The 10,894-nt window shown below is 40.8% G+C and overlaps 1 protein-coding gene across 1 annotated transcript; it reads right to left on the bottom strand.

The window, feature by feature from the left end:
• Positions 1-7,611: 7,611 nt before the first annotated feature.
• LOC140888060 (uncharacterized) lies at positions 7,612-10,375 on the bottom strand. Its single transcript, XM_073295735.1, has 3 exons — positions 9,471-10,375; positions 9,086-9,419; positions 7,612-8,634 (listed from the first exon to the last, which is right to left on the bottom strand). Exons 1-3 carry the CDS (start codon positions 10,373-10,375, stop codon positions 7,612-7,614), a joined length of 2,262 nt encoding a protein of 753 aa, XP_073151836.1.
• Between the last annotated feature and the right edge of the window lie 519 nt (positions 10,376-10,894).

The following is a 10,894-nucleotide window of genomic DNA, read 5'->3' as shown; positions in this document are numbered from 1 at the left end:
GGCCCGAGCCCTATGGGGCGCGGGCAGCCCGGGAATGTCCCGGGCGGCCCGCGGAAAAATTAATTTTTTAATTTTTAAATTAAATTTTAATATGTTAAAATTCTATTTTTGGTCCGATCGAAAATTGTTTTTGATTGGTCCACGAGGCGTCGGATCGAATTGTTCGAGTCCGAAAATTTTAAAATTGATTTTTGGATAAATTTGAATTTTTGGAAAATTTAAATATTTTATCCGTTAAATTGAATTTTGAAATTAATTATTTTTGGTACAATTGATGATAAGATATGATCTTATGGATATATTGATTAAAATATGATTTTATGTATAAAATTGGATTTTATAGATAAAATATGATTTTATTTGATAAAAAGATAAAATATGATTTTGTATGTAAAATAAGATTTTATATATGAAATATGATTTTATCCTTTTAAATTTAAATTGCCATTGCATGTTATCCAATAAATTAATTTTGAATTAAATGTTATTGGATAAGGATGATCGATTGCCATGACCAATTTTGTAGGTGTATGTTAGGAATTTACATTTGTTTTTATTGTTGTTGGATTTATTAATGGGCCTGGTTTATGGCCCAATATGAATTGTCATATGTAATAAAAGTGGGCTTGGTTTATGGCCCGTTCCCACCCCTTAAAAATGTATCCCCTACTTGTCATTGTTATTTATTGTAAATACATTAGATTTAGTGGGAGATGAAGATTTGAAGATGGAGGTGGGCCCAGCAGACAATAAAGACAGAAGAAATGTAAATTGGAAGCAAAATGTAATAGGATTGCATTACATACTGCATATTACCTAGGATTGGACTAAGACTCGTGATTGGCAACCACGGGTCGATTAGAAATGGAATCGATCATCCTATATAATATGTAATATTATTGTTGTATGCATGTTTTAGACAAAATTGTGTGAATCCGACAAACATACAAAATTTTAAAAATGATGAGACAAATTTTCAAAATTAAAATCCCTCATTTTAAATATGAATTAAAATTGATATCAAGATAAATAAAGGAAATTTAAATTTGTTTAAATGTTCCTACCTTCCATCAACGATCAATGTATGAGATGCTACCCGCGGATACGGTCCGGCTCATATTATTGGGGGGGCCCGTTCGTCGGAAAGCTGTACATTGGATCGACACATGTTGTAAGTTGGGTGGAACTCCCATGGGATCGGCTCATATTATTGAGGGATCCACATGGCGACCGTCCATCACAACTTAATATTGATGGGTCATCTTGACATGTCACAATAAACGGCGTCATATTATTGGGCCCTTATTGGACATGAGGTAAAAACATGGAGGTTTCTTTGGAAGCAATTGGGCTCTACCTTTTGAAAATTATGGTTGGCTGACATTATTCGGGACCATAGTTTGTCAATTGGACTCCATGTTCTCACTAAGGAAAACAGTTTTCCGTTTTCACTAGAGGGTAGTGAAATCGTTAAAATAGTGGGAGTGAGATTCAAAAAATTAATTTCGCCTATTTTATGTCTTAGTAAATTACTTAAACAATCACTGATATTTGTCTGTTTCTTTTCAGTATTTCATAAAGATGAATTCGCGTAATCCACTTTTCTCGATCCTCGAACAAAATAAATTGACTGGCGCAAACTATACGGAATGGTTCCGTAAGTTGAAGATTGTCTTGACTTCGGAGAAGATGCTCTACGTGTTAGAAAAATCTCCTCCGAAAGAAGCACCAGCTGACATAAGTCCGGAAGAGTTAGCCAAGCTTGATACATGGTGGGACCATGATATCAAGGCCAAATGCTATATGCAAGCCTCGATGTCTGATGAACTCCAGAGGCGATTTGAGGACACCGTGAATGCTGCTGACATTCACGTACAACTCAAGGAACTTTTTGGGGCTCAATCGAGGGCTGAAAGGTTCGTTACTGTAAAGGAGCTAATGACGTGTCGCATGCGTGAAGGGACTTCGGTCCGTGATCATGGGGTACGAGTGATTTGGCTCATACAGAAGTTGGTAACCCTTGATTTGGTGTTGAAGCATGAACTCAACGTGGACTTATTACTTCAATCTCTTCCTTCTTCGTTTGACGGATTTGTGGTGAATTTCAATATGAAAAAGATAGAGGCCTCCCTTGAAGAGATGGTCAATATGCTTGTGACATATGAATCCACATTAAAGAAGGATAAACCGGCTTTCTTGGTGGGCTCCTCTTCTTCTGCTAAGAAGGGGCCAAGTACAAAGGGTAAGAAACGTTCTGCCCCACCCAAGAAAATCGAACCCGAGAAGAAGTACAAGACAAAGGCTTCAAACATGGAAAAATCCAAGGATGTTTGCCATTACTGCAAGAAGCCCGGTCATTGGAAGCGTAACTGCAAGGAATATCTAGAGCAGTTGCGAACTGCGAAGGGTATGTTCTATATTGAAATAAATGTTTCACTTAATACTACTTCTTGGGTATTGGATACCGGATGTGGATCTCACATTTGCAATGATTTGCAGGTGATGACAAGAAGTCGCAGGCTTAGAATGGGTGAGACCCAGCTGAGGCTCGGAAATGGTTCCAGAGTTGAAGCTAAGGCTGTGGGAGATGTTTATTTAATTTTGCAGAACGGTTTTAAGTTACTTTTGAGAGATGTTTTATTTGTTCCGGATTTGATTAAAAACATTATTTCTGTTTCTATGCTTGATAGAGATGGTTATTCTTGCAATTTTGTGAATGGGATTTGCAATATTTACAAGAATGAATGTTTGATTGGAAATGGACAACTTGAAAATGATCTATATAACTTAAAACTAAAAGACGTTCCAATTAATTATGTTGATAAACCGGCAACAACAAACAAAAGGAAAATCGATAGCCAAAACCCAGCAAACCTTTGGCATGCTAGGTTAGGTCATATTTCCTCAAGGAGGATGAACAAGCTAGTGGGAGAGGGCATGTTTGATATGTCTGATATTAACTCTCTACCTACTTGTGAATCCTGTCTGAAAGGAAAAATGACTAAATCTCCTTTTAAGGGGAAACCTGAGCGTAGTCAAAATCTGTTGGATTTGATCCATACAGATGTTTGTGGTCCATTTAGAGTTGGTACTCAATATGGCCACACCTACTTCATTACCTTTACTGATGATTTTATCTAGGTATGGGTATTTATATTTAATGAAATATAAGTCTGAAGCATTTGAAAAGTTCAAAGAATTCAAGGCTGAAGTAGAAAACAAGTTAGGTAAAAGTATTAAAGCACTTCGATCGGATCGAGGTGGAGAATACTTAAGTACCGAGTTTTTGGACTATCTAAAAGAGAATGGGATTCTCTCTGAGTGGACTCCTCCTATGATACCACAGCTGAATGGTGTATCAGAGCGTCGTAATCGAACTTTGTTGGACATGGTTCGATCCATGATGAGCTTCACTGAGCTTCCACCTTCGTTTTGGGGCTATGCTCTTGAAACGGCGGTATTGTTGTTGAACAACGTCCACACTAAAGCAGTGGACAAAACACCATACGAGTTATGGAATGGCAAAGCTCCTATGTATTCGTACTTGAGTATTTGGGGATGTCCTGCTTACGTGAAGCGGACAGTGGGAGATAAGTTGGATAGTCGATCCAACTTATGTTATTTTGTAGGGTATCCGAAGAATTCAATCGGATATTATTTCTATTATCCTGCTGAAACAAAGGTGTTTGTTTCAAGGAATGCCACCTTCTTGGAGAAGGAGTTCTTATTGGATAAGAAAGGCGAGATGATGGAACTCGAAGAAATTCGAGAAGAACCCGAAATACAAAATAACGATCCTACACCTCAGGAACCATTGATAGACATGCCTGTACCTAGAAGATCCGAGAGGACTTCTAGACCTCCTATTCGATATGGTCTTCTTCTTGAAGGGGATCAAGATGAACCCGATGTTGGATGTGATCCAAGAAATTTCAAGGAAGCAATTTCTGATGCGGATTCAAATTTATGGCTTGAAGCTATGCAGTCGGAAATAGATTCGATGCATACAAACCAAGTTTGGTCTTTAGTAGATCCTCCCGATGGAATTGTTCCAATAGGGTGTAAATGGATCTACAAGAGAAAGCTTGGGCCTGATGGTAAGGTATTGACCTACAAGGCGCGATTGGTGGCGAAAGGTTATACTCAAAGACAAGGAGTTGACTATGATGAAACCTTTTCACCAGTTGCAATGTTCAAGTCCGTAAGAATCCTTATTGCCATAGCTGCTTGGTATGACTATGAGATATGGCAAATGGATGTGAAGACTGCTTTTCTTAATGGAGACATTAAGGAAGAAATCTATATGAAGCAGCCTGAGGGGTACACATCCATGGGAAGCGAGCATAAGGTATGCAAGCTTCAGAGATAAATTTATGTTCTAAAACAAGCATCAAGAAGTTGGAACCAGAAATTTGATGAAACAATAAAGGATTTTGGTTTCATCAAGAACCCGGAGGAACCATGCGTGTACAAGAAAGTAATTAAGGATGCTGTGACATTCTTAGTACTTTATGTTGATGACATCCTACTCATTGGGAATGATGTAGGGATGTTGCAGTCAACAAAGATATGGTTATCAGGTAGATTCTCGATGAAGGATTTGGGTGAGGCATCCTATATTCTAGGGATACAGATCTATAGAGATGGATCTAAGAGAATGATAGGACTCACTCAATCAACCTACATCGACACCATATTGAAACGGTTTTCAATGGATGGGTCCAAGAGAGGACATCTACCCATGTGTCATGGAGTTTCTATATCCAAGTCTATGTGTCCCAAGACAGATGAAGAGATAAAGAAAATGACACATGTACCATATGCGCCAGCCATAGGTAGTATCATGTATGGGATGATATCTACCAGACCGGATGTAGCATTTGCTCTGAGTGTCACGAGCAGATATCAAGCTAATCCCGGTCAAATGCATTGGAAAGCCGTGAAGGACATTCTTAAGTACGAAGGACTAAGAATATGTTCATGGTATATGGAGGAAGAGAACTAAAATTGGAAGGCTATACCGACTCTAGCTTCCAAAGTGACGTGGATGACTCGAAGTCAACCTCTGGATTTGTGTTCATGCTCAATGGCGGTGCTGTCTCTTGGAAGAGTTCCAAGCAGGACACCACAGCGGATTCCACCACTGAGGCAGAATACATTGCAGCATCAGCTGCTGCTAAAGAGGCCGTTTGGATGAGGAATTTCGTCCAAGAGTTGGGCGTCATTCCTGAAGCTGTTGGTCCAGTCCCGGTGTACTGTGACAACACGGGTGCCATTGCTCAGGCAAAGGAACCAAGGTCTCATTAAAGATCCAAACATGTACTGAGGAAATACCACATCATCCGGGAGATTGTGGAAAGAGGAGACATCACTGTCGAAAGAGTGGCCTCTGCAGACAATATCGCTGATCCACTTACTAAGCCCTTGCCAGGACCATTATTTGACAAACATCGCGAAGCAATCGGTCTACGTAGTATGACTAGTTGGCTTTAGGGCAAGTGGGAGATTGAAAGAGTGGGTGCCCGGTGAGCCAACTTGTGGCTAAGGGCTTTGATGACTCTTTGTATAAACAATCTTTTGTTTAATATAATTTACACTTTTATTAATGTCAATGACTTTATCTTTCTTCATATTGTTATATTGTGATATACTATTGTTGTTTTGATAAAGACCTTGAATATACTATAGTGTATGTAAGATGTGGTAGAACATGGGGATGTCTATCATGAAACACATCTTATAGTCACTGTATATTCTAAACTGTTCCTAGTCGATTGAGCCGTCCGATAATAAGGATAAGGATCGCTCGAGTTTGAGACTAGCATTTGCGATGCAGAGTACCACGTTTCATTGGTAAGGAACATAGAGATGTTCGAAGCATGCAAATGGATATTCATACGATGAATGATCGAACTACCCTATCCGGACTTTCCAAGTGGTTATCACTTATCGAGTGGATAAAGTCCGCGGTTTTGGTTGTACGCCATTAGTACTTACTACTTGAAACATCATTGAGACTCTATATGCTAGTACTGTGATTTGACTCGTTTACCGACTCTATTGGGGTCATCAGGTGTCGGGATTGGGTATAGTTACAACACATATAGTAGTCGATGCTTTGTTGTCAAGGATTCACCACATACTTGCGAGTGTGGATATCCTATGCGATCTGAGGAGATATTAGTGTGACGAATCTCTGGCCAGAGTACATGATGTGATTTAAGAAATGGTTTCTTAGTAGCACATGCGATGTCACTATTTGATCTTCAAGATGTATTGCCTAGTTATCGAATCTCGAACGACTCTCGATATACCAATGGTTTTTGATTCGATCAGGATATATGGATGAAGGGACCGTACTGTACGCTAACCAAAATCTATTGGTTCTTGCAGGCACTATCAGTGATACCTAGGGAATCATGGGGCGATGTTGCTAGGCGCTCATACCATGATTCGATGGGCAAGTCGAAAATTGTTGTTCCGAGTCACAAGGAGTTGTGAGCCCACGGCTAGCTATATCCCTGAACCATTGAGGGTCACACAGAGTAATGGATTTTTAATCCCCGTTGAGATAGTTAAATTTAAAGAGTTAAATTTAATGAACGAAGAAGTTGGACTTCTTATTTAAGAGTAGAGGAGTAAGATTTCCTAAAATGACATAGGGATGGACATTTTTGGAAATCACTGAATTCGGATTCAGAAAAATTTCTCTTGACTTTAAAAGGTGCAGAAATGGTTTCTGTGCACATTGGTGAAATCGGTTTATCAATCGGAGTCATGATGAATTTTATATTATATTCTGAACATGCGGGCTTTGCTTGTCGGGCTTGAACTTATGACTAATGGGCCCTAAGCTGTTAGCGGCCTACATTATAAATAAGTTATTGCAGTACAGAAATTACAGACAACATGTCATAAAATTTTCGAAAAACCCTAGTATTTTTCCTCTGAAGTGGCCGCCCCCTTTTCCCCTCTGCTCGGTAAAATCCAGTCTGTGAATTTTGAATTACAGTCTGGTTTAACGGATCAAATTCGTTAATCTCTTCGTAGAAACTTCTGATAGATTTTCTAGTGCAATCTATCAGAGGGATTAAATATCCGTTCGTGGACCTGATTGAAGAACAGTTCGTCCATCAGTTCCAGGGATATACAACAAGAGCAGAGCAATCTGTTGGTGTCCATAATCTCGCTTCGAGATTGGAGGTAAAAATTTATAATTGTTATTTAATTTTTACACACACAATTTAATCGTAAGGTTGATACCCATTATGGAATCGTTCCATATAAAATTTTAAACTTCCGCTGCACCGGGTATCAATCCTAATTGATCTGATCGCCGCGTTCTCCAACACATCTATCAGGAATTCCCAGTGAATTGTGTCATATGCTTTCTGTAAGTCAATCATAAGAATACAACGTGGAGAGCCCCTTTTCCTCGCATAGTGTTTTAACATTTCTTGGGCCAAATGTATGTTCTCCACTAAAGAACGGCCAGGGATAAAAGCTGCCTGTGCCGGGCTTATCAAAGTCTCAATCACTCTACCCAATCGATTTTCCAAAATCTTTGCAATGATCTTATAAAATACAGTACAACACGAAATGGGCCTAAAATCAATCATCCACACTTACCATCCTCATCATCTCACCCCAAGAAGAGTCAGGAAGACTTGGCCCAAGAGGGATAATAGACTCATCCAAAGCTTCTCTATTAGTGGCAACCCCAAGGAGATTTCTATAAAACCCTACGAAATCCTCAGCAATTTCATTCGGGTTCACTGATATTGAACCATCTCTTAGTGTGAGGGCTACAATCTTATTACGCTTGATGTTCCTTTTTATCATACCATGAAAGAATTTCGAGCATCTATCACTGTGCTTAAGATACTCACACTTCGCTTTTTGGGATAGGAACAGCCGCTCTGCCTCAAGAAGGAACTCTGCCCTCCTTCTCAGTTCAACAATACTGTTATCCACACCATCACCATTGAGAGCACGGTTTTGAGCTTCAACAATCTCCTCATTAGCATTCTTTTCCCGACCCGAAATATGGCTAAAATGCATGTCATTGAGTTGTTTTAGAACTCTTTTCATGCCATTCAACATCTTCTTAATGATGAACTGTGCAGTGCCCCCCCCCCCCCCACCACCATAGAACCAGTTATCACGAACAATCACTTGAAAGTCTTGATGTGTTGCCCACATGTTAAAGAATTTAAAGGGAGAAGCCCTACGGCTATGGTCTCTGAAGATGGTAATAACGTTGCAAGAATGATCTGAGAAGCATCCAGGGGCAACGAAATCCACAAAAACATCCAGATTAGATTCGGTCCAATGATAGTTAACCATAACCCTATCAAGTTTATACGAGACCACCAGACTAAACCAAGTGAAGTAGCAGCCAACATGATTAACATCTGAGAGTTCAAGTCTAGCAATACAATTCCTAAGATCCGCCATTTCCCTAGGGGCAACCGGCACTCCTCCCTTTTTCTCATAGGGGTGCCTGACACAGTTAAAATCCCCCATCAAAATCCACGGCAGGTCAATTGCATCCCCTCTGTGAAGCAAAAATCCCAAAGAGGTCTTCTGGCCACCATCGAGTTCCAGCCATACACAAAGGAGGCTAGGAAAATCCTATGTGTATGAAGACAACTGACTGTCACATGGATAATTTGATCAGTCATCTCCAGCAAATCCAAGTGTACCATCATAGGGTCCCACATGATCAAAATGCGGCTATTATCGCACAAATGGAAGTTGTGTAAGAAGGACATCCCCGGGAACTTAGTGTCCATCATACGATTCAAAAGATTAGGCTTAATCTTGACTTCGAGTAACCCAAGAATACTCAAGTTGTGTTTCTTCAACACTCCCTGAGCATTCTTCTGTTTGAGGGGCTTGCTGAGGCCCCTCACATTCCAACATGCAATCTTCATGAGTGGCGATCGATGACCTTAAGTCGTCGAGCCTTGATTTGTGCTTTGTTTAGTAAGAAAGTTCTCGCATTCATATTCGGTAACCAAGTCCTTGGGTTAACCTCAATGTACTCCGTCATGTCAGAGCTATAGCTTCCCGAGCTACATACCTTGGTTAAACGCTTGAGATACTTAATTGCTTTCTTGTTACGTTTACTCACTACTGTTTCGAAACCTTCCTCATCACTTCCGCCTTCGAAAACTTCAACAGTGATCTTCCCATTGCCATTAGCATCTGGGACTTCAAATATGATCCCATCCTCATCAACACAATCATCTTGTTTATTTCCCCCTTCTAGTTCGCCTTCACGAACAATATTATACCCCGTGCCTTCATTATCACCCAAAGTAGCAACCGGGGCTACAACACCTCCGGCTAGCCCACGGCCACCCCCACCAAATCGAGGCCCACGGCCTCCCCCCCCAAAACCAGGCCCATGGCCCCTGTTAGGTCCACGGCCACCACGGCCTCCTTGGCCTCCACCACGAGGTCACATTCCGCCCCTTTGGCCAGGCCCTCTAGATCTACTACGATGCACTCGTTGATCCCCTACATCCTTTGTTTTGGTAGGATCTTCATTTGCATTTGCATCCTCACCAGCTGGCCCTTTGAACCATTGGCATTGCTCAAAGGAGTGTCCAAGGGAATTGCATTTGGAACAATATTTAAGCTCTGTTTCATAAACAAACCGTACATTTGTCAAGATTCCATTAGGGAGCATGATTGGATATTCATAAATTCTTGGTTTCGAGGAATCCATCTCCACAAGGACCCGAGCAAACAAGCTTTTACCTTTGGACATGGTGAGAATGTCCGTATGTATTGGCTTGCCGAGCACCGAGGCAATCTTACTCAATGATTTCGTAGTCCAACAATCAGCAGGGAGTCCATGGATTTGCACCCATGAAGGCAGCATTAACATGTCCTCAACCCTAAAGAGGAAGCATGGTGGAAGTTCTTTGAGGAACAAGTGTCTTCCAAAGACAAGATATGGCCCTCCTTCCAACACTCTTTTCATCTCATCTTCATTAGAAAAGAAGAACATAATCCATCCACTATCATGAATCTCAATTCTCACTTTGCTACCCCATTGTCGGACAAATTCCTTGACTACGTAGCCATTGAGTTTCCTCCCAACAACACAACCAACTAGGCAAGGCCCCAAAATTTTAACATTCTCAACTTCATCAAAGGACAAAGAGATCGGCCCCTCTGAAATAGGTACAAATTTCAGCAAGCAATTCTCCTCCGGAAGTCTATTATCCCGAAATAAGCTAGCAAACGTATTCTCTGGATTTTTAGAGATAAATTTAGCCATGAGCTCCTGAGCTCTCGTTGGTTCTGCACTGCTCGAGGAGGCCCCAGTGGCAGAAGCTTGGTCCATGCTTTCGCCACTCATTACAATAGCCGAAGGCCCCAACACACCAACAACAAAGCCACACCCCTTCAAGTACTACCACAAGAACAGCAAGCGAGGAAGAGAGGCACACAAATGCAGTAAATAAAGGAGGGAAAAGCCAATTACCTCGGAGGAATCCAAACAAATAAAATGGGCGATAGTAGGAGGCCCAATAAACCGAGAGCAACAAGCAAGTCACTGTTGGGCGATAGTATGAGGCCCAATCAAATCCAAGAGCAGAAGAGGGGTGACCTCTGCCACACACAATCCTCACAGTAATAACTTAGGCCCTGCAAATAACAATGAGCACAACACAAACCAAGTAATCTTGAAGATGAGCAAGTGCACGGCTAAACTCAAAGTGCAGGGAATGTGAGAAAATCTTCGAAGGGGCAATATCTCAAACACTAACTGGGCAGGAAAATACAATCAAGCCAAGAGCAATGTAGAAGAAATCACCAACCCATAAATTGAAAACACACTCAAAGCACAATACATAACCGCAAAAGAACTCAACTA

The sequence above is a fragment of the Henckelia pumila genome, chromosome 3, assembly GCF_033568475.1.
Source record: "Henckelia pumila isolate YLH828 chromosome 3, ASM3356847v2, whole genome shotgun sequence".
Lineage (NCBI taxonomy): Eukaryota > Viridiplantae > Streptophyta > Magnoliopsida > Lamiales > Gesneriaceae > Henckelia > Henckelia pumila.
The sequence above is the reverse complement of the archived record's forward strand: the minus strand, read 5'-3'. Positions and strand labels throughout refer to the sequence as shown.

Excerpts from the sequence above, each read along its gene's own strand:
- LOC140888060 (XM_073295735.1), bottom strand. The coding sequence starts at position 10,375 with ATGAGTGGCGAAAGCATGGACCAAGCTTCTGCCACTGGGGCCTCCTCG. Across the intron at positions 9,420-9,470 it reads CCTGGCCAAAGGGGCGGAAT|GGGCCATGGGCCTGGTTTTG; the intron begins GTGACCTCGTGG and ends TGGACCTAACAG. Across the intron at positions 8,635-9,085 it reads ATCTCAAGCGTTTAACCAAG|GATTTTCCTAGCCTCCTTTG; the intron begins GTATGTAGCTCG and ends TCATACACATAG.